Raw genomic sequence first — 22,568 nt, 5'->3', positions numbered from 1 at the left:
TTTGTTTATGTGTATTTCATCGCTTGTGGTCGACATTGCAGCATTTACAGTACGTCTGCATGGTTTTATAGACTCTGTAACACTAGAGGGAGCCACTCACTCGGTTTTTATCTGCGCCGCTGCTCTGAAGCTGCTCCGCCCTCAGCGTCTAATGCTGCCTTCACGTGCTACTCGGAAACCCCACTTACATTACTATAACTTTTTTTTCTCTTCTGTGACAGTTAAGGGACTTTAGGTGGACAAAACGACGCAAGCAATAAAATTAAAATTTGATGAATGTTTATTATTAAAGTGAATGTGACTGAAAACAGAGTAAATGCTAGTTGTAACTTTTACATCACATTTCTGATAGTAGGTCTATTATAATTCCATAATTCACCTGTAATACAATTAAGTTTAAACAGCTTCCCCCTCGCTGAAACGTGGCAAGTGACAAATAACCCCTTTTCTCTAAACACATTAGGTCCTTTTTGGTCGTTCATTTGCGCTGTTTCAAAATCATCTCAATCTCCGCCGGCACGTGAAGGCAGCGGACAGTGAGCAGGTAGAGCCTGTCAATGAGATCCCAGGGGAGCGAGAGAGAGTCCGGGAGGTAGACTTCTGGGACAGTGTCCTAACTGTACACGGTGTCTCTCCTGTTTATCAACTTTAAATGGGGATCACAAGGAGTTTGGACCACTCTCATTCCGTACTTTTTGTAGTGTTTCTACTCTGCACTCGCTGATGAGTTTGACAAACGATTCATTTTCCCTCGGTGTTCTCAGGAGGATCGTATCCAATTTCTCATAGTGCAGCGGAGACACTGAACTCGGGGAATGCCTTTTTTTTCTTCTCAGCGTGTAGGTTTAAATGAGGACCGACTATAGAAAATAAGTTGATGGAGCTGATACAGAAATCGCTTTGGTTTCGGACCCTGTTTAATTACGGAGTTATACGCGCAGGAAGCAACGGTCCATTTGGTTCTCTTAATAATTAGATAGAGCTCTATCCTGAATTGAACAACTTCTTCGAGGATTATTATCGCAACTGAAAAAAAAAATATTACCCCACTTTTTGGCACCCTGCATGATCTGTCAACATGCCGTATAACTTTCCGGCGGCAACCTGTAACCCAGCCTTTGAAGTTCAAGTCGTCGCTCCTCTGCGTTTTATGTGGATTTATCCAGAAAATGTGGCGCCCACAGGACGTGCTATCTTTGCCAACTCGCGTTTGCTCTCAAAATGTGATTGTTAGGTACAGTGACTGGTGTACACTGTAATACTATTAGTTGTTCAGTTGCGGATGAAGATCGATACACTGTTGCCAGGACCTGCCCTGTTGGGAGAGAATACAACAGCCCACCTATAACGCAAACACGTTACAAATGAGGACATTATGTTGTCTGTCTCCTGATGAGCAGGCTATGCGAAGCCAATGCACACTTCAAGCTCTAACACAACACAACGTGTCTTCATGGTGTATTTGTGCATACAATGTTTCGCCACCCACATTAATGACACTGGATAAAAGCTCATTATAGCTTTTTTTTAATCTCTGGAGACACAGTTTTCTGTGACGAAGCGCTTGGCTCCATGTGGGGCACTGAGTGATATGTATTTCTGTAGCGTGTCGAGCTTGAATATTAACTCTGGTGCTGAATGGAAGTATTGGGACATTCACGCGTGAGTTACGATGGCAGTCCTCCAGCTTTAAAAGTTTGGATTGTATCCGTTTCGCTGTAGTCGTCGAGGCACAAAGAAGAAGTGGGACGTGTATATATATATATAAATATTTTCTCCGTTTTGTCTGTGTGCGGTGCTTGCCTGCTTTGAAAGTCCACCATGTGCGGCCGGGCACCGCCGCTGCAGCCGAGGCCATGACCGTCCCCCAGCGGCGCCTGGCCGGGCTCTGGCCGTGGCTGCTCATGGCGGCCCTGCAGGTGGTGCTGGGCCAGCCGGGCCTGGAGTCCGAGCGGCCGGCCCTCCGAGCGGTCATCATGGTGACACTGCTGAAGCAGGAGCCGACGCGGAAGCCCATCACCCTGGAAGGGGTGTTCGTGGGAGGTAGTGCCGGCAACGCGGAGGGAAAACTAATGCAGGTAAGGTGTCTGAAAAGAATGTCTACATTGTGTGCCCACACCAAAACATCCCCACTTATCATTTACCCCCAAACATATTAAAAAGAGGAATACTTTGAGTTTTTTCCACTGGGTAGAGTTACAGGGGTGCTGCTGGGCACCTGTTGTCAGAGTTGTTCAGCTGCTTCACGGGGCCCAAACTTTCTACCTGCCAAATGAAAAGCTGTTATAGGTCTTGTTCAAAGGCACTTAAGCAGGGTGGATACGTGGGAATATTTGCTCTTCCATGCTTGTCTTATATTTGAAGGACAGTCTATCACTTGGCATCCTTTGTGCCCTGATATACATTTACATTGACCTGTTGCTCTTATGCCATTTTGTCTCAGGTGATCCTTCCATTTAACAATTTTATTGAAGTAGATGTTCTGCTGTTCCACTATCTGAACAAGTGGACAGGTGATCATTGGGAGACTAATCTTTTGCTAAATGTATACGCTGTCCTACAGTACAGTATCAAAAAAGTATTGAAACACTTTGAAACTCCCTCAAGGCACCCACTGGGCTTATCTCTATCATCATCTCTGATGGATTATGTCAACTGCAGAGTAATAATCCAACAATCAAAGCCCATATATTAAAAGAGGTCCATGTAAAAAGCATTAATTTGGAAATTACTTTTCAAAGCACACCCTCTTGTCTTTCAGTGCACCAATCCTTCTGAGGAGTGAATGTTGGCCCCACCTGTTTTTTTAACCTAAAACATAGTTTACACAGTGTCCACTTTCTGATGAAGCAAATGATGTTGACACCTGCACTCGTTGCTATACACCATCAAAATACTGTAGTGACCAAGGGTTACAGTGCGCTGTATCTTTCCAAGAGCTGCTCACAATGTCACGCTCAGAGCTCAGCATGTGATGACAGAACATCTAAATTCCTTTAACAATAGTGATGACATACAACTGTTATTGAGGTTAGTTTGCATTCAATCTACTTTTACCTATCCCTGAAAAACAGGGGTTTGGTTTAGGTTGCCAACCTTTTCAAAGGTGTTGCTTTTCTAAGATGACAGCTTTGTTCTGCATTTAACTATTTATGACAGCTAATGTTCTTCCAACATTTTTAATACCAAGGTGTGATGGAAGACTGTTAAACAGCACAGCAAATCATGTTTGGACCCATGCAAACCTATAATTTAAGCAAAAGTGTTTTTCTTTTTTTGCCATTTAGAAAGAAGCATGCCCATGCCTTGCAAATGTAAAGTATGTGGTCTATTCAGTGTGCATATTTAGGATTCAGGAGTGGATTAAGGTTCCTGGGCCATAAAGCTCGGCTGTGTCAATTTATTTACCGTCTCCAAAGAAACGGGACGACAGATATGAGGCACTGTAGGATCTTGTCTCTCTTCACTCACCAGGTGTGGGAGGTTTTGTGAATGGCAAGCCAGATGCTGCAGTTTGCTGTAATTGATAAGGATTTACATGGCTTCTCCACCGAGAAAAGCCCAGTATTAGCCATCGCCATCACTCCTTTTCCTCTCCAGTTAAAACTGATTTGACTTTAATGTGTCTGTGTGGCATGTTGACAACATGTTATGGATGCTTATCACAGTGCTTCTGAGATCAAAGACACTTCCAGCTTTCTGGGATTTCCAGCTTTCTTTATTTTTTCCTCATAAAACCTCGCACAGTTTTTTGGAAAGATCCGTGGGCCAAAATATAAATCTGCTGGAGAGTAAAGCAGTCAGATAAAGAGAGTGTACGTTCATGAAAAGATAGTAACCTCCAGTCACCAGATCTCAGCTTAGAGCTTCAGCAACATACTGTGCACATTAAGGCACAGTGGCGTGTGGAAGACAAAGCTTGATAAAGGTTGTAGAAGTGATTTGTCTGTTCAGGTGAAGACTCACTATGCTACTTTTTTCTACAAAAACATGACTGTTTTCTTATTTCCTAAGTCAGATCTTTGATTGTGGTTCGATCCAAGGCTTGGAAGGTATAGTTTTGTCAGACTCTCTCTTCTCAGGCTGTTCCCACAGTGCACAGAGGTGGTGTTATGCAGCAGGATGCTCTTTGTTGCAGCTTAGGCCTGTTCCAACAGGTCCTCATTGCCTCTGCAGGCTGCTTTATGGTCCCGCTTTATGTTCCTGTCTTCCAGTGGATGGGGGGGATGAAGGCTGGAGAGGAGGTTGAGTTCTAAAGATAGATTCTCTGCCTTTCTCAGTCTTTGTTCCCTTTTCAAATCTTAGATTACACTCTCTCCTCTGTGTTAAAACTGTTCAGTCTTTTAATATATTATCATGACGACAAACCAAATTAGTAGATGCATGTCCACCATGAAGCTTAATTCCTCCAGTGTGTACATTAGGAGTCCCAGAAGCTACCCCAGAGTACTCCTCTGCACCATGCTGAAGCATGACAACCAGTTTTTTAAAGCCACAGTCGTTACTTGTCGTTTTGGCCGCCAGTTGATCATTCATTAACAGGTCACCCCCATGAGCCACGGGCTGTGATGCTGTTCTATTAAAATTGTCTCATTTTGGAGGATGATATCCAGGACAACAACAGCTGGCATCAGAAGTTTAAGGTAAATTTAATATAAAAATTACATTGCAACTGTTGTGTATCAGTGGTATAACAGAAAAAGATTCATTTTTACTTAGCTGTTCAAACAGTATAGATACACATATCATAGCCTTTTAGTAATATACTTTGTAGAAGTGGAGATGAAGTTATTTCTTTTAATCATCATCAGGTCCTGTTTTGACCATGTTTGCTATAAAAACTGTGAGTAGTCGGGATAGAAGAAGTTTCCTTCAGTGTATTCAAGTCATAAGACTTTGCTTTGGTACGTATCTCCCTCTGATCTATTAAACTGTGATCTCCCTGGAAGTGTGCCCTGTCCTCTGAATGAACACGTTCATTGGAACACTGGCTGGGGTCTGGCCAGCACTATTTGGACAAATACAAGTGCTGAGGAATTTTGACTCTCTCTCCCGCTTCCAAAATGAAGCTTGCTTAATGACCAGAGAAGAAGTGCAAAGGCTTCTGGGATAACTTTGAACTTGAGAGGAATGTCAACTGTCCTCTGGCCTCTGTTGAGAGAAGGAGTCGGGAGTTTATGCTGCAACGGGCACTGCGCCCAATTAAAGGAAGCTAAACATCATAAAAGCTCTCCTATGTTCCCTGAAGGCCATCTTGAGTTTCTTTTCATCCTAGCGCTGTATTTTTCGGTCTTTGTACTTTGAAATGTTGAATTGACCTTTGAGAGCTCCCTTAAATACATCAGCTATAATTAAGGCACGCCAGGCAATTGACTGAACACCAGTTAACTCTGCACCACTTGACATTCTTTCGTCTCCCTTCTCAGTGTCCCGCAAGGTACTGACTGCCTCCTCGTCAACTGTCCGGGGCCACTACTATCTGCACGTTCCCCCGGCTGGCCCTCAGCATAGCCGTTTGGGAACGAGGGATGGGAGGGCGGAGGGGGCGCTGAGGGAGAACATCAAAGCGCGTCCAGTTCCAAACGTGAGCTGGGATGATTAAAAACCGAGACTGTTTACACTGCACTTCCCATATGGGCCCTCTCCTCCCCCTCCCTCTAGATTTCCTGTCCATACTTCCTATCTCCCTGGATGAGATAACAGCCTGTCCAGGGCTCCTCAGGGCTCCTCACTGCTTTACATTGTTGGGGGTTGCTGCTGCGCACAGTTTTGCTTTTGTTCATGTGGGATAACATTAATATATATCATCATATCATCATAAATATGTGGATTTTTTGAAGGTTTTCCTGAAGCGTGAGCAGGTGCCTGGAGCTTTAGCCTTGCGTATCAACCTTCTGCACTCTTAGTTGTGTGAGAACTCTTGATTGGATAGATGAAAAGTTTTTAAAACTCAAAAACATTCTCTTTCTCTCTCTGGCTCATATAAAGTCTCCAAATATTTGCTTGCTAATGAATCTGCAACAAGCCTTTGGGTAATAAACCCGCACATTTGGCAAACAGATTGACTGACTGAAGTCTGATTCGTACATCTTCTTAAAATACAGTGACAGTGAGGTTCGCAGCAGAGTGGTAGAGGCTTGCCCTGAATTTTGCTGGAAGCCTCACAGCGATCATGTCCGGCATGCAAAGCTCTGCCATGTCCACCGGTATGGACACCATATGAGACCTCAACATAAACAGCAGTAGAATCACGTCCCCATCAGTCCAGTCTGCCCCTCGGCAATACTGGCAGTTACATAAACGTATGAATAAAATTGCCATAAGCTCACAATTTCCCCTGCTTTGCCACAGTGCCTGTTAAAAAGAATGCTGACTTCTCTGTGATTAACTGCTGTTTGTGTAGAAAGGAAGGCCATTCAGGGACAAACGTCAACTTTTTTTTTTTTTTTTTTTTTTTTGCCTTTATTGGATAGTGGGCAGTGAAAAGGCAGACAGGAAACAAGGGGAGAGAGAGATGGTTATGACATGCAATAAATGTCCCTGGCTGGAATTGTACCAGGAACGTTGCGGTTATGTGGCATGCACAGTAACCATTTGGCAATCAGGGCACTCCAGACAACTGTCAACTTTAAAGACAGCATATAACCTAAGAAATGTTGATACAGAGATTATTCACATTCCTTTATTTGGCCAGACAAGCCTCACTCACACAGATCTGCTCTCAGGACGTGTTTGTCATTTGTATTTCCACATGGTCATCAGTACAGTCTGCCTGCTATTGCATTTCTGTCGTCTTGTTTCTGTGTTGCCTCTGGCTCCTGCCTTGAACAGACCCCCATGTGTGTCCAACCTATCAGACAAGCTCTGGGCTAATGGTTTCTCCTGAGCAGGGATCTGACAAAGCTGCATGCCTGCAGCACAGGAAGCAGGGGCTAGTGCTGTCCTGTCCACCCTCTTCCACAAGAGTTGACTGTTGAGATGTTTCTTAGGGCACTGGGAAGAAGGGAGAGGCAGGTAGGGGAAACATGGCAAATCTCTTAATCCTGTCGCCCCCCTTCTTTTTAAGTCATTAGACCAGGTCTGGAATTCTTGAATGTGTCTGTCAGGCTCGTGTTATACAACACATTCTTTTCTACTTTTCATAGCTCTCTTCATGCAAATAACCAGGGAAGGTCTCTATTACTTCAATATGTACTGTCACTCATTCCCTCATCTATTTGTGCAAAAAAAAAGGCCACATACTTAATTCCACATTTTTGTAGCACACCCATGTAGAGCATACAAGCACACACATGCTAAGCACACACTCACACACAATGCAGTATGGTAAAGGCATTACTACTGGACTTATCCTTGAACTGGCCCACAGACAGGGCGAGCTGGAGACGACAGAAGAGGAAAAAAGGGAAGAAGAGAAAACATCAGAGCTGAAACAAATAGGGCTGGGTGATAAAATGATAACAATAACTATCTCAATATAATTTTCCTCGATAGAAATATAACAAATGTTCGATACGATTAAACTGAGAGGCTGGATCGGCTCGCACTGGCTACTAGGAGCTGGCTAACAGCAGCAGCTAATGACTGTGTTTCCATGGTGCGGTGCTTCTAATTCACTGAGCCTCGCCTCCATCACAGAGAATAAACTACATTTAGGCTATTACATATACCATTATCACTAAAGGAGGAAAGAGAGGAATAGCTAAACATAAGATACACCGAGCAAGAGAGAGCAGGAGAGCCAGAGGGGCGAGGGAAGCCATTGCTAGCTGCTAAGCTAAAGTAACTAGCAGATCTGAAAAGCATGTTAACAACTGTGGGATGAGCGAGAAATTTGCTAAAAGAGGGAGAGAGCTATGAGTGCTTGTGCATAACAAGTATTTATTTAAATGTACAGCCAGTAATGAGCCGCGCTAATGAAGAATATAGCAAAATTAACTCAGTTGATAGCAGCACAAATGCTACCAATAACACAGAAAAGCAGGCAACCGGAAATGAGACAATACGCTTATTGCAGCACATCAGTCACAACTTCATCTGGGCAGAAGTGATTTCTGTAGGTTGTATTGTGGTTATTTTCTTTTGTATAATTTAGTTGGAATTTAAATGCTTATGTTATCATGTGTTACTTGACATGTAATTAACTTTGCAGTCTGAGCCATCTTACATGTCCTCTATCACACTGCAGCATTTCATTTTTCTATTAACATATTTATGTTAAAATGACTCGTTTCACTATCAGAATTTGATCCATTTGGGCCTATACCATTTGAGTCTAGAGAGCCACGTGATTAACAGCCAAACAGCCAGCGTGGGAATGTTGTGCCCGACATGAGATTTAAAAACTCCATGTACTATAAAATACAGAGAGATTTACCTGGCGGTAATAGGTTTAATCAGCATTGTGTGAACTCGTTTGGCAAGAGCTTGAATGTAACAGACGTTCATTTATATCTGGTTTCTTCAACTTTCACTCAGGAACAAAAATCAGCCTTTAAACTGGAATGAAATAATGATCTGTCATTTGTCTTGTTAATTGCCTATATCGACTGATATTAACATTTTTAACTTGATAAAATTTTTTGACCATATCGCCCAGCCGTAGAGACAAACAGCATTATCAAATCTCACATTGTTCTCTTACACCACTGTGTTTGTGTGTTTCCATGTTCACACACTTAATTGATCTCAGACAGAGTGGCGGAAAAACACGTGCGCACACGCATAAACACACACTTAAATTAAATGTTAATGACAGAGGCTTTGTCTGGCTCTTTCTTTTAGAGTGGTTTTATTGTCTGTCCCTCTGAGTAACCACCAGGGTACCGAAGGAGTAGCAAATGTACGCAGCTCTTTTAAGTTGTGCCATTATGTAGCCACGCATGCATCACAATGGAGAGAAGTGAGTCACCGCTGAAGTGCTACTATAAAAGAGCACATGCACGCACTCACATACATTCATATATTCCTTTGATGGCACCGTACCTGACCTAGGGCAAGGCAGGGCCAGGGTGTATTTAGGGTCACTGGAATTCAATTATGTTAAATGTCCGGGGTTAAACTGTTGAGAATACTTTGGCATTTTTGCATTCCCAGTGAGACGGGTATCTTGCGTGACCTTTCTGAATTTGTCCTGACAGTTCATGTCAAGTGAAACACCTGTCTCTTTCCAGTTGAAACCGATCCACCGGGAGTACAGAGGAAAGCCTGCTGATCCATCGTGGGTGTGGAGGCCAAGCTATCCCTTCCCTGGGGGATCAAGGCCACATTTATAGAGATTTACAGAGAACCGTGTTGCAACAGATGACAATAACACCATACGGCAGGAGAATTCGTACGCTACTAGTAAAAAAAAGTTGGCCGTGTCTGTTCTGTATTCTCCCCCAGATGAAAGGTAGGGATCACTGGGATAGGTTGACCAAAAGGTAGTTTCATGCCCTGAGGTTTAATCATTAATACAACTTACAAATGAATGAAGCTTTTATTATTGCCTCATGCATATAACAATGCCTAGCCTGCGTGGGTTTACAAGATATCACAAACTCATATAATCAGATCTAGAACGCCACACATACATTTTCAAACAGCACTACTACTATAATAAAGAAAACTAATTCACTTTCCCAATCAGATTTCAAATGTTCATTGTCTACAAGAAAATTCATAAACCTCTGACATGTGATATATAATACTACAGACATCAGAATAGACTAAATAATCCATCTTGCCTTCTCTTCCAGGCTTTGAGACCAAGTTAGGAAACTTAAACTCAATAAATTATCCAGGTTTTGATCATCTGTACACCAGATAACTGCTGAGTTTGGTCGAGTCATTTCATGGAAAATCATAGCATGTCCAGTACAAAAGAAAATAGGACTCACTTTTCCCTTCTCCTAACTCACACAGCTCACGCAAGCTGTTTTCTCCTTAAAGATCTCTGAATCTGCAAACCTCAGTGGACAGAGAAAGAACAGCAGTTCTCAATTGTGCAACTGAAGGTCTTTGACTTCAAGATAAGCAAGATTAAACATGACTCAGGGCCAGACTTTTGTTTAATATGCATATCTGTCCTTCATTTTAATTAAATTTTTATTCATACTTGAACAAAAGATCGAGTATGTTTGATGTACAGTTTGTTGAGGGATGATTTGGCTTCTATCATTTGAGACCTCATTTGTGCTTGCTATCATATCATTATTATGTGGATAATATTCTGTTCATTTCAGCTAAATGACTTCATAGATAATGTAAGTTATCGCAAAGTCTTTCACTAATAACTTCTGCCCCGCCTGCGGTGGCAAGCGCAGCCTTTTCTGCTCCGGCCAACATCAAAGGCTCCGAAGCTTCTCTGCAGTTTTTCATCTCTCTGCTTGTCTCGCTCTCCCTCTTTCTCCCACAGTGCTGCTCGGAATTCCTCCTCCTCACCTCCTCTCCTTTAACCAGCCCTCTCTTGTTTCTTGACAGCTTTTTAAAATGGTTGTAATTCATTGCGTGTGCTTTAGTTTTCAAGGACAAAAATGGCTACATGCACTCAAAAGGCAGGAAGCGCTTAGTTTGCTGAGAGGCTGGAGGAAAAGAGTCATCACCATACCACAGATAAATGCTCTCTGACAAACTCCCTCCCTCTCTGTGGCTCCCTGTGGCTCCTTCAGTCACTCTTTCAGACATTTTTTTGTATGTCTTTGTGCTCGCCGCTTTGGCAAATATAGCAATAACACCTCCCAGCAATCTAATTTTCATACAAAGTTGTTTGGTTCTTGACAAGCTGAAAACTGTTTGTATAACATGTTTATGACAGAAAAATTAGCATCTGATCTGCAGAGTGAATTGTTAAAAAAGCAGAATCTTACAGTAAGAACAGAGCAGTCTTCTGAGTGGAAACAAATTCTCTACTTTTCTGCTTGAACGCTTGGCTCAACGATCCGCAAGAGGAAGAGCTTTCACCTGTGTGACGGTCTGATTCTTTATGTATGTGTGTACAAGCATGAGTGAGTCTTTGTGTGTGTGTGTGTGTGTGTGTGTGTGTGTGTGTGTGCGCGCGCGCGCGCTCCCATACTGAGATCATTTACCAAACTCTATTAAGCGGGATCAAAGTGACTTAGATCTTTCAGTGCTGCATGACTACAAAAGCCATATTGTAACCCCAGATCCAGGGAGATAACACTGCTGACAAAAAATGCTTTATGTCTCCAAAAGTCACATGGTCACCTCCAAACAACAAACAGCATGTCCCATTTTTGACCTTTTTTTTTTTTTTGCCTCCTGCTCAGAAAGGCTTCAGTGTTAGTTGCGGTAATGGTGTTCGTACTTCACCGCTTCATGCAGTTTGATTTATTGAATTAGAAAAGCTGAACACAAATGTCAAATTTCACTCTGTGACAGTATTATAGTCTTAATCGAAATGATTTAGTCTCATGGCAACAAAAACAAAAACGGCCCAAAAGTGGTTAGAGACATGTCGAAATATTAGCTTAAAAATCTTTCCGCTATTGCCTTGCAGGACTGTAATTCACACTGTCACACTAATGAAGGCCACATGCCACCCATCATGGCTGCATTTACCACACTTTAACCAGGTAGATGTGTTCTCTTCGAAATGGGAAATGCAGCAGCTAACAAGTAAAACTATGACAACCTGCCCAGTACAGGTCCATTTATAAAAGTCTTTATATTTTTATGGTGGAAATTTTCTTAACCAACAGGTGTCTTTGTACGTACCGGCTGAATGGGCTTGAATGGGTTAAGGTTAAAATCCTTAAAGTCCTCCTCCACTCAAAAATGTGTTTTTCTTCTTGTTCCTTCAGTTGGATGTTTGAGCTTCACTGTGCAGAATGATTTATTTTCAGAGTTTGACACTTGAAGGATGTTTTCACATTCATCTGCTGAAGAGGGAAAGTTTCTCTGAGCTCACCTCCAAACTCGGTTTAAGGCATGTTCCTACGGGCATGATTTGTGACATCACAACTAGTCTGAAAGCCAATCGTGGTTCAGTATGCAACTTACACAAGTGTGATGTGGAAACTTGAAGCCTCCAGTGCACAAACACTGAGAATGGACCTTTCAGTGAAGTAAAAGACTTCTTGCGTTTGAAATGAAAAATATTTGCATATTCATAGATTCTGGATTTATCAATGAAGGAGAAGAAGTAGATGTAATTTTGAGGGGTTTTTTATGCGTTTATGTGTTAAAACATGTCTAGAGGGGGTCTTGTTAGTGGTAACAGCAAGTATGACTTAAAAGTACAGGTCCTTGAATCGTATGTAGACGATTTGCATGGGAATGGTGGACTCTGCCAAAAAACATCCAGAAAAAAAGACATAAATACTAAAACAGGGGTTGATTTAATGAAAATCTTGAGGATTATTACTTTAAGGACTTATCCTTGAAAGACTGATGTAAGACTCTATATGCGTCCCTTGTTAGTTGCTAAGCTTTCATAGTTAATAACAAAACGTACAATGCCACTGAGCTTCTATAAAACTAACAGTAAACCAGATAACAGGTTTTCCATCATGGGAATCCAGTTATCTCATAACAGCAAACACTTTATTGGAAATTGGTCAGTGTTAACATGTCATTTTTTACTGTCTTTCTGTTGTCTCCCTGATTTAAGATGGCCTGTAACTGATGCAAACATAACTTCCCAATAGAGTTAGCATACCAGACATGTCCAGTGAAGAGGTAGCATGACAGATTTTTGTCCAGGAAAGGCTCAAAACTGTGTTTTTTAGAAAATGTTGTATTGTTCTCATGGGAACTTGGTGTATCTCAATATAAAACTCTGTAAATGGAAAAATACTTTGTCGGTTTTTGGCTTGAAAGATTGCTGTGTATTTGCCCTTTGCAGCTGCTCGCCTGTTCCTAATGACTGCTGTTGGAGCGGGAGGTGAATAATTGTTCTCTGTGAACATGGCTGATCATCATACATCCAGTCACATGCCTGCCAGCATGATAGATGGCTGTTCTCTCAGTCGGACCAAATGAAAAGTGCATGCCTCTGAATTAGACAAGGAGTTAGTATGTCTGCCAGACAAGTGTGTTTCACTGATGTGTTCGTCTCTGCTCACCTGCAGGGAGAGTTTTCCTCTTCCCCTTCAGGGAGTTTTTGTTGGAAATGCACACTCAGAGAAAAAGTCACATGTGCCTTGCTGAGAGAATTTCCTTGCTGAGCTGTCACATGGCCTTGGGCGCTAAATGCTCATATGCATGCGCTCACAAATGATTTCACACTGTTTTACCGTCCACTGCCATCAGGAGGACCACTTGAGCCTGCCTCTATTTGATCAATTCATTTTTCCACCGCAAGTGATGTTTAGTGATAGTGCATCATGCTGCCGTTTTTTGGTGTTCGAGTCTGTTTGGGTCGACGGCAATTAGGTATTCTTGTGTGTGTTCGGATTGGGTCTGACTGTGCTCAGGTCCGCTTTGGATGAAAATGAATTCATGCACATTTCGTCTGGTAAGGTTTCCCACATGAAGCATTCAGACGTGAAGACCTATAATGAGCAGGGCATCCTAAAACTAGTATACTGTAGGACAAGTGCCAAAATGAGTATGACTGAGAGACCCGCGGAGTCCTCATCAAAGCTGGCAACTGATTTAATCACCGATCGAGTTGCTTCACTGCAATAACATACTGCAGATTTACGAGGGCCATGATCCCAATGTCAGTCAAGTATCCAAATCACCTCCATGGTTTAAAACTGCCAATGATCGTTAAGTGCCAATCAAGGAGACCACATAACTAATCAGCTAGCTGGCAGGTGAACAAGTAACCTAACTCATTTGAGGAGAGATCGATTGCCAGCATCTCTCTCTCTCTCTCTCTCAATAGTCTTTTTTGTTTGGCACTTATTTTCTGCCGTGCCATGAAATATTACAGCGCAGATCAGTCTCTGCACACATTTACCCTGCTATGTCCTTGAGCAAGAAAGAGAAACTGAATCTCTGCCAGCCTCATTGTCATTTTCTCTCATCCTTCTTCCAATGTCATATGGACTGAGTCAAACCCCCCAAAAAACCCTTCCAGATTGCCCAATCAGGCTAATGATTGACAGTGTAGCGTGCTAAAATCTAATATCTGTTCAGGACTGTGGCACTGCATGCTTCTCATAACAGTGTTTTCAAAGGCTCTATAACCACTGTAAGGCCGTTTTAGAGCTCCCTTTAAGCGTGTGATAACAGTGCTGCCCCCAGCCGTTTTTTTAGCACAGGTGGAATAACTGATTCAGCACAGCCATGCAGTGACCTTGTTGCACGCTCCAAAAACAACTAAAAACAAAATAGACTGTTCCTGGTGCGCTGTCCAACAGGCATCAGGAGAGAACTGCATATCCAAGAGACCCATTCCCATTGGCCATGACCTCCTGACTGGCTGCTCCTAATTAGAAGCAGTCCCTCACAGTGCCCCGCTCTCTTGTCCAAAGTAAATACCTTGGCACCCAACAGGAATGCTGACAGACTGCTGTTTAGGGTGCTCTGAGAGAAGCAGGAGAGCTTGGACAGTCACTGACTCCCCTCACTCACGTTTAACCCTCTGGAGTATACACAAGAGAAGATATTCAGCCAACACTAACAGCTAACATCAGTCAGCAACGGAAACACAAATGATCTCATTGTTGAACTCACTCAGAATATGCGTTACTATCTTGGCTTTTTCATGCCAGTGTTGGTGCCTGTGTTGGTTTTCCACTCGGTATTCAGATTATTCTCTTGAAATGGCCTTGACCACAGACTGGGAGTTTGTAGGAAAGTGATAGAGCTGGCAGAGTATCATCTACTCCTTGGTTACATAACTTATGTATTTACATTTACTCCAACATTAGGCTTCCTGCAGCCTGGAAGTTAAAAAAACAGATCCTCTCTCTCCCAGTGTCGACTGCCCTCGGCACACAGCGGTTGACTGAAATCAGGTGGGCGGATCAAAAGGCAGTCTGTATTTGAAAGAACAGGGCCATGATGTCTCATCAGGGCCGTTCACCTGATAACCTCCTCTGTGGGAGCCGCTCCAAAGCAGTAAAAAAAAAAAAAAAAAAATCATGTTGTTAGGGCTGTCCAAAGTCATATCGGCTCCTTTTCTACTTCGAGATGGTCTGCCGGTGACCAGAGCTGCCAAACCTCATTCCCTCACAGCCTGCTATTTAAACCCCCTGATTGTTGTGCGGGAGTGGAGCGGAGCATGGTGTTGCTCTTTGTTCTGGGCCCTAGGTTAGGGTTAGCACAGCATTACACCACAGCAGCCCTGCAAGCCAGCTCTAAAGACTAAAGCAGAGCTGTGTGTGGTTTGGTGTTTGGTCTGCTCACTCTGAGATTAGAGCAGCAGGTTGGCAGAGGATTGGGTAATGACATGTCTACCGCTCTCGAGTCCTTGGCCTGTCTGGGACTGCGGGGCTACTTGAAAGCAAGAGGCGCACACACACACACACACACACACATACACCTACACATAAGCTTAGTGCTTCCTCCACTACCGGGGTAAATTTGACCATAAAGTATCACCAAGAAAGGCTAACATTGTGGTAACAAACAACATAACATTTATGATCTCAGCCAAATGAGATGTGACACGGTCTGCCACTAATAGTCGATGACACACAGATGACACAATGTTCTACTCACGACACTGAGTCGAAAATCACATTTTCCAGGGCATTATATCTTTGTGAATGTATATAACAAAATGAAAATGAAGCAGAAAAACATTGGAGGAAGTGTGCAGTGGCCAATAACAAGTAACTGTAAATAACATCCTGGTGGCGGTGCCGGTGTTTAAAGTTGTGTAATGAGAATGATAATGGAAATAGGAGCCCATTCATTTGAAAGATTGCTCATAGCTTTGATCTCCGCTCTCTTATACTCCATTAACAGAGGTATTCAATTAGTGTTTGTCCTTTTTTACGCATTCTTTCCATTTTACACACGTTCGTTTGTACATGCTTGGAATGTTCCCCTGGAGAGGATTTAGTGTTTTCCGCATCTGTGTATTCACAGCACTTAACACTAGAAATGAATGCACGTTAGTAAGTCACACATTTGTTCCAAATCTGATCCGTCACCCTCCAAAATCTCAACAAAACTGCCAACACTCCGACATCACAGTGTTGGGATTATTTCCTAAATTGTAGAAATGTATTTGCGTCGCATGAAGTTTGTAACTTGGCTGGTTTTCAAAGCAGTTAGATAGGGTCGGTCTTGTTAAAGGACTGTTTACATCCTGCGGTATTTTATGAGGACGGTCCTGTTGAGTGCTCATTACAACACTGTCCTATATGAGTCAACAGCATGTTTATGAAGCGCCAGTCCAAGCCCAAGAGTCAGGAGTGGAGCCAAGTGTCCCAGTACGCTAGCAATGCCAGATCTATCTGAGAGAGGGAGGAAAGGAGGGAGGTGGGGGCGAAGGGGGCAGTGTGTCTACTGCAGTTCTCTGACCTACCTCCATGCCACTGACTCCCAGTGTTTGCCCACTCTGTTAACTATTACCAAAAGGCTGTGTACCTTGGCTGCAGCCCAACGCTCTTACACATACTGTGGCCCATTATCAAAGGAGACCTGCACTACAAGCCCTGGAGTCCTTCCAAAAGGCCACAGCCACAGTTTCTGCTTCAAGACCTATCCCAGCACTGCAGCACTATCTGAGCACTCCCCATCGCTCGCTCTCTACCTCCTCCCATTCCCTCTCTCTCCTAATCCCCTTGCTTGAACATGCACATGTTGGCTAAACTGTTCTTGGCAGGTACCTCACCCACTCACACTTCTTTTTATTATCCCTTTCATGGTTGCATTCATTTTCTTCAGTGTGGTTACAGTACAAAAACATTGAAAATACTGCACATTTTAGACAGTTAGCTCATAGTTAAAACACGCACAACTACAGTTTGTAAAGATGATATGATCTGCAGGTTTTTTGGTAGAATTCAAAGTATATGTCATTTTGAAATTATTCTGCTACTCTCGTGCAATGTCATAGCACCACCAGACTCTTTATTGATTATCATTATTTTTGGATAATGATAAACTCAAACAACAGTGAAACTCAACATTTCAAACGGTTGAGGCTTTTGTCTCACAATTATTAAATAATTGTATTATCAGTTTATCTTGTAAGGAAGAGTTTTGACACAGAGGAAGATGGCTGCTTGAACAGGAGGCTCCAGCACCATTGCCATTTATTTTGCTCTAATCTTCTGATATCCATGATATTTTTACTTTAATCACAAGTTACCAGACCTAATACTCATCTCATCCATAAGCTAAATGCTGAATCCTCGAAAAACACTTGGACTCCAGAGCTAACGCTAACTCAAAGGATGGACAGACCAAAAGCCTCAGATACCTGTGTAGTTGAGCCGACATCTAACGCTGCCATTCTTGCTCTTCTCCAAAAGCTATCTGAGGACCCAACAAGACATTTCACGGACATTCGGAAAGATCTGTCAGAAACACGGAGAGCTGTTTCTGCTGTTGAGGAGAAATTAGCCGATGTGCTTACCCGGATGTCCAGTGTGACGGCAAGGCTAGACATGCTAGAACATGCAGAGAAACAGCGTTTAGGTATCTTATTATCCAGACATGCTGCCTGACCTTGGTCTTTTACTGCCATTTCTTCACCGCCTCATATATCATAGGTCATTAATTTAATTTTGCTTCATTCTTTTGACCATGTGCAGGCTATATGTGTGTGTATTATTTGTTTTTCTCTTGCATTCCTGGTCAATTATAGTTCACCCCGTATAGATGCAGGCATCTCTGCATGCCTGTGTTCTCCATATAGGCCACATGCCAGTCAGCATGTATGTTTGTGCCTGTCTCCAGATCCAGATCTATGAGGCCACATGTATAGATATTATCTTTAAAGGACAGGTGTGTGTGTATGGGTGCACATGTCTAGATATATGTATGTGTGTGTGTGTGTGTGTGTGTGTGTGTGTGTGTGTGTGTATGTGTGTGTGCGTGTACATATGTCTGGGTGCTATGTTCTTCTGCACGGGTATATTCTCAGTTAGTTTCTAACATGTCTATTGCTATTATTAGTGCTACTACGCTGAGAGGAGTTCAAATATAAGGATACATGTGTAAATGTGTGAAGGATTGCAGACTGAATGCATAACAACTGTACGTCCGCAGATGTATTATCTCCTTTTTCATTCATTTTATTTGTTTTATCCTGTATTTCAGCTGTACCTTAACGCAGCTGTAAATCTATTGAATGTGATCTGGTGACTCACAATGTCGATTCAATGTTCACCAGTTAACAGATGTTATCAGGAATCTCTAAGAGTAATGCATCTCTTCACTTTGATTTATTTTGTTTCTTTATGGTTTAGGTTTTTTTTTCATTTTGGGGAATACTATTGTAGGAATCCAGGCCACCATATCCTGTCTGTTGAGGTGACTGTGTTCAATACGTATTTATTTTTTTTCTATTTGCACTCTGTGTTCTATGAAGGCTTCTCATATGTATTTACATATGTTCAGGAAATGTTCGCCCGTTATACTCACTCTAACCTGAGCTTGACACTGATCAAAAAGCGAGCGCTATTATGTGGGCTTACAGCGGCAAAAAAATTGATTGCTGCGTGCTGGAAGCCACCCCACGCCTTTTCCCTTAGAGCGTGGGTTCTAATGTACCTAGACATCGTGTACTTAGAACTATCAACAGCCCGTGTACATGGGGCGAAGGAGTCAATGATAGAGAATTTGGTCTCTGTGAAGCTAAAAAGCCTTTTAGGATGATCGCCTGTCTGGAGTGATGGCCTGGATCCTGGGGGGGACTGGGACCTGCTATCACTATCAAACTGATATCATGACTTTATTATTTCATTATTCCAGATAACAAATTACAGTTTTGTGCAAATTGAGCCTATTTCGTCAGTCAGTTATTCTGAGATAACAATAAATTGCTATTTTAAGACATCAAACATTAATATAGTATGATCATGACTTCATTATCTCATTATCTTGACATGACTTTGCTGAGATGTAGCCTGAGTGCCTAAATGATTTTGACAGCCTATGAGTAAGCATGATCAACTAATCAGATTTTACATCAATCAATGATTGATTTAACAGTCAAATAACCAAATAATGAATAAGCTCACTTGGGTAGAATCTTTATCTACATCATTACAATTGGATGTTGGCAAAGCTGTAAAATTTGCTTTCACTAGATGTTAAGATACGTGGGTCATGATCACAAGAAAGCTATTTTATGTGGAAGTAATTATATAATTGTATCATTAAAGTTATTTTAAGATTGAGAGATATGCTGTAAATTGTCATTTTAACACAAACACCTAAAACAAGCCTGTTTTCCAGTTCTGTAACTATATAATAATAATGATGCAATGAGAATAAACTTAATTGATAACCTGAGTTTGGATTATTCAGGATTATTTGTGGACATTTCTGCTCTGATCTGTGACCTGTACGAGATCATTACAAATCAAGCTTTGTCTCGACATCGCTGTGCAACAACCTCGTGTCATATAATTTAGTATGCATGCTTCAAATAAAGGTTCTTGTATACAGTGCAGTATAGTATTCCAAATTTTATAAAAGAAATTTTCGTCTCTTTGATTTCTGTGCCAATCTGTCACAAGTGATTCATCCAAAGTTCCAAGTATTGAATAATGTAGAGCACATGTGACCCAAATATAATATGGTCAACCAGATTCAGAGTTAAGACTGTCATGTATGTGTTACGCCCCCTGTTGGTTGGTACTGATGGTACTGTGCTGCCATATTGTTCACCTTATTTTACACTCTCCATTCAATACGTCTAGAATAGAGTTTAACCATGGATGAGGTAATATTTCGAGGATCTATTCTGCGTTATTTTTGTATTTATTGTTAGGATTTTTTATTGTGTATTCTTACACATGTCAGTGAGCAGTCAGGTGAACACTATGAATGTGTGTGTGTGCGTCTACTATAGTGTATTATGTTGCTTATTTGATCAGGTGGCAGTCTCATCATGCTACAGCCAGGTGCTCGCCCATATTAGCTCGAATCTGTCTGTACACATGGTACTCTTGATGGCATGTAAACATATCATACTTTGAAGTGTGGATAGCCGTTTGTGTATTAAACTTGGAATCTGATTCTTTATAATTGATATATAAACAGAGCGCGCTTTTGAAGTGTGTGTGTGGCACAGACTGTATCTGAAAATGTGATGTCAGATATCCTCGGGCCATACACTGCTCTGTTGGTTCAGTGAAGCCTGCTAATGTGAGAGAGATAATCCCCCCTCCGTACCTCTCCCATGCTCACTTCCTCTCCCCAGCAGGAAGTCCTGGCCTTTTTCACCCTGACAAAGCAGTGGAGACAGTAGCCTCTCGTTGGAGTCTTATCTCTGTAGCTTTTGATTAGCTCAGAGGTGTTCACTCCCTGTTCTGTCATCCCTGTCTTTTAATGCCAGGGGGTAAAATGATCAGGCACACAATAGCAGCACCTACTGCGTCACTTTCATCCTTGACCTGATTGTGTTTCAAGATATATTTAAGTTATTTTAGATACATAATAGCTCACCTGCAATACTCTCAAATTGCATCTGACAAATGCGACATATTATACCAGCAGCAGATTGATGATACGATTGTCAACAAGACTGAGATTCCACAGCCATGCTAGTGAATCTGTAAGGCTTTATTTAAGGACAGCAGTGCTTTTAGCTAAATGCTAATTTCAGCATGCTAACACCCTCACAATGACAATGCTAACATCCTGATGCTTAGCAAGTATAATGTTGACTATGATTGCCATTTTAGTTCACCGATTAGCACTAAACACAATGTATAGTTGAAGCTGATGTGAATGTCATTAGTTTGCAGATATTTGGTAATAAACCAAAATATTTGGCAACCTGAAATTTTGACCTGATGACAGCACTAGAAGAAAAGTTAAGGGATCACCAAAGTTATTACAAATTATTCTGAGCAGGATATGAATGTCTTTACCAAATTTAATGGCAATCCATCCAGTAGTTGCTAAGACATTTTACGGGGGATAAACAAAGTCAGTAGGATACATCCTCTGGGGACCATGATCCATCCAGTGGTTGCTATGATATTTCAGTCTCAACATGACATTGCCATCCATGCATGCCATATCAAGCATGACTAAAAACAGAAAGGCTCAACACTTTATTTGACTTTAATAAGCGTGTGAATGTGCATACACATGTCAGCTTATTGTGTCATACTCTTTGTGTGAAAGCTGAAAGTCATAAAACAGGAACAAATTTTACAGGCGTTGACAGCAATTAGATTTCCAGTTTAGTTGTTCTGTGCCTATCGGCAGTTATCCCGTTTCATTTCAGTCTAGCCATGTTGCTGTGCTCTTTGTAGTTTGTTATATAACACTTCAGCATTGGTTGCATGAGACCTTTGCTGAGAAGGCTGGCATCATTTAACGGGTGTCTGGTTGGTGCCCAGAGGACAAACAGTGGCAGCACTTTACAGCTGGGTATTGCTAAAGACTTCACAATACAATGCATAATGATGAATGGGCCACAATATGGTTAAATTACATCTCTACAGTTTCAAGTTACAGTGTCTGCAGTTGCCACTACATAATTATGTGCAAAATATACAGTTAAAACCTCCTGAACACAGAGTTAACTTTAAACTGTCTAATTAGGCACAACCTGAAAATTGGTGACTAGTGAGATCTCAAACTCACCATCCACACACGCACAATACACACAGACACACACTCAGACATAATATGCCCTGCACTGACCCAGTGGTTCCAGCCTGCATGGCGAGCAGGGAGGAGAGAGGGCAGTACCCTTCAGAGGGTTTCTCCTCCACGCCTACGACGCCTTTGTTTTCTCGCATAATGATTTCCTTTTGGGTCACCTCGCCAGCCTTTCAGGGCAGTGAAAGTGGATCTGTCCATGGCCTCTCCATTACATAGCCCATCAGATAGGGAGCGCTAGATAAGTCCCCCCTGTATAATAAATGTCTCATATTTGATCTTCACAGGTGGGACCGATCTCACAACACTGTAGCCAGGGTGCCTCTCCTGGGACAGCTTGCACAAACACCTGCTCTTTAGGAGGAGAAAGACACGTCTAGTTTGCCGTCTGAGATACACAAACGAAATGTCAAAAACGCACACAGTGATGCAGCCGTTTCCTGTGACTCTGTACTGTCGGTGCGCGGGAGGGTGAAAGGTTAACATATCCTTGCTTATTCAACCTGACCAACCTTTCAGGGAACTTTATGGTGCGAATCGTAAACGAGTTAACCCCCAACCCAGAGTCCCCTCTTCATACCTCGCCTCCATACAGAGTACAAGAGAGAGCACCTTCGCCTCGTCGGTTCAAAGTTCAAACACAGGGCCCGGGCAATCATTGACACAGTAAAGCGACGCACCACTTTAATGTAATGTGTACCAGGAAATCAAAAGGGAATATAAGATGGGTTGGCTCCAGAGTAGACAAGAGATCATGAATACAGTGGAAAGCAAATAGTGGAGGCAGAGTGTCAGGCTGCCTTGTTAGCAGGTATAGTATTGCAGGGCCGCGGTCTGAATGGGAGGCATTGGAGAAATGGGAGGCAACC

At 42.3% G+C, this 22,568-nt stretch overlaps 1 protein-coding gene across 3 annotated transcripts in view; it reads left to right on the top strand.

Annotated features, from left to right (window-relative positions):
* The first annotated feature begins 115 nt into the window (after window positions 1-115).
* The window catches only part of LOC121909925 (E3 ubiquitin-protein ligase RNF43), an 88,484-nt gene continuing 66,031 nt past the window's right edge, over window positions 116-22,568 (top strand). For 2 of the 3 annotated variants that reach the window (XM_042430788.1, XM_042430786.1), the window contains exon 1: window positions 116-2,078. In XM_042430788.1, coding sequence (XP_042286722.1) covers window positions 1,857-2,078 — 222 coding nt within the window. In that variant the 5' untranslated portion in view covers window positions 116-1,856. The remainder of the gene's footprint in view (window positions 2,079-22,568) is intronic. The other variant, XM_042430787.1, reaches the window with a different exon arrangement.

Source organism: Thunnus maccoyii, chromosome 13, assembly GCF_910596095.1.
Source record: "Thunnus maccoyii chromosome 13, fThuMac1.1, whole genome shotgun sequence".
Taxonomy (NCBI): Eukaryota; Metazoa; Chordata; class Actinopteri; order Scombriformes; family Scombridae; genus Thunnus; species Thunnus maccoyii.
The sequence above is the reverse complement of the archived record's forward strand: the minus strand, read 5'-3'. Positions and strand labels throughout refer to the sequence as shown.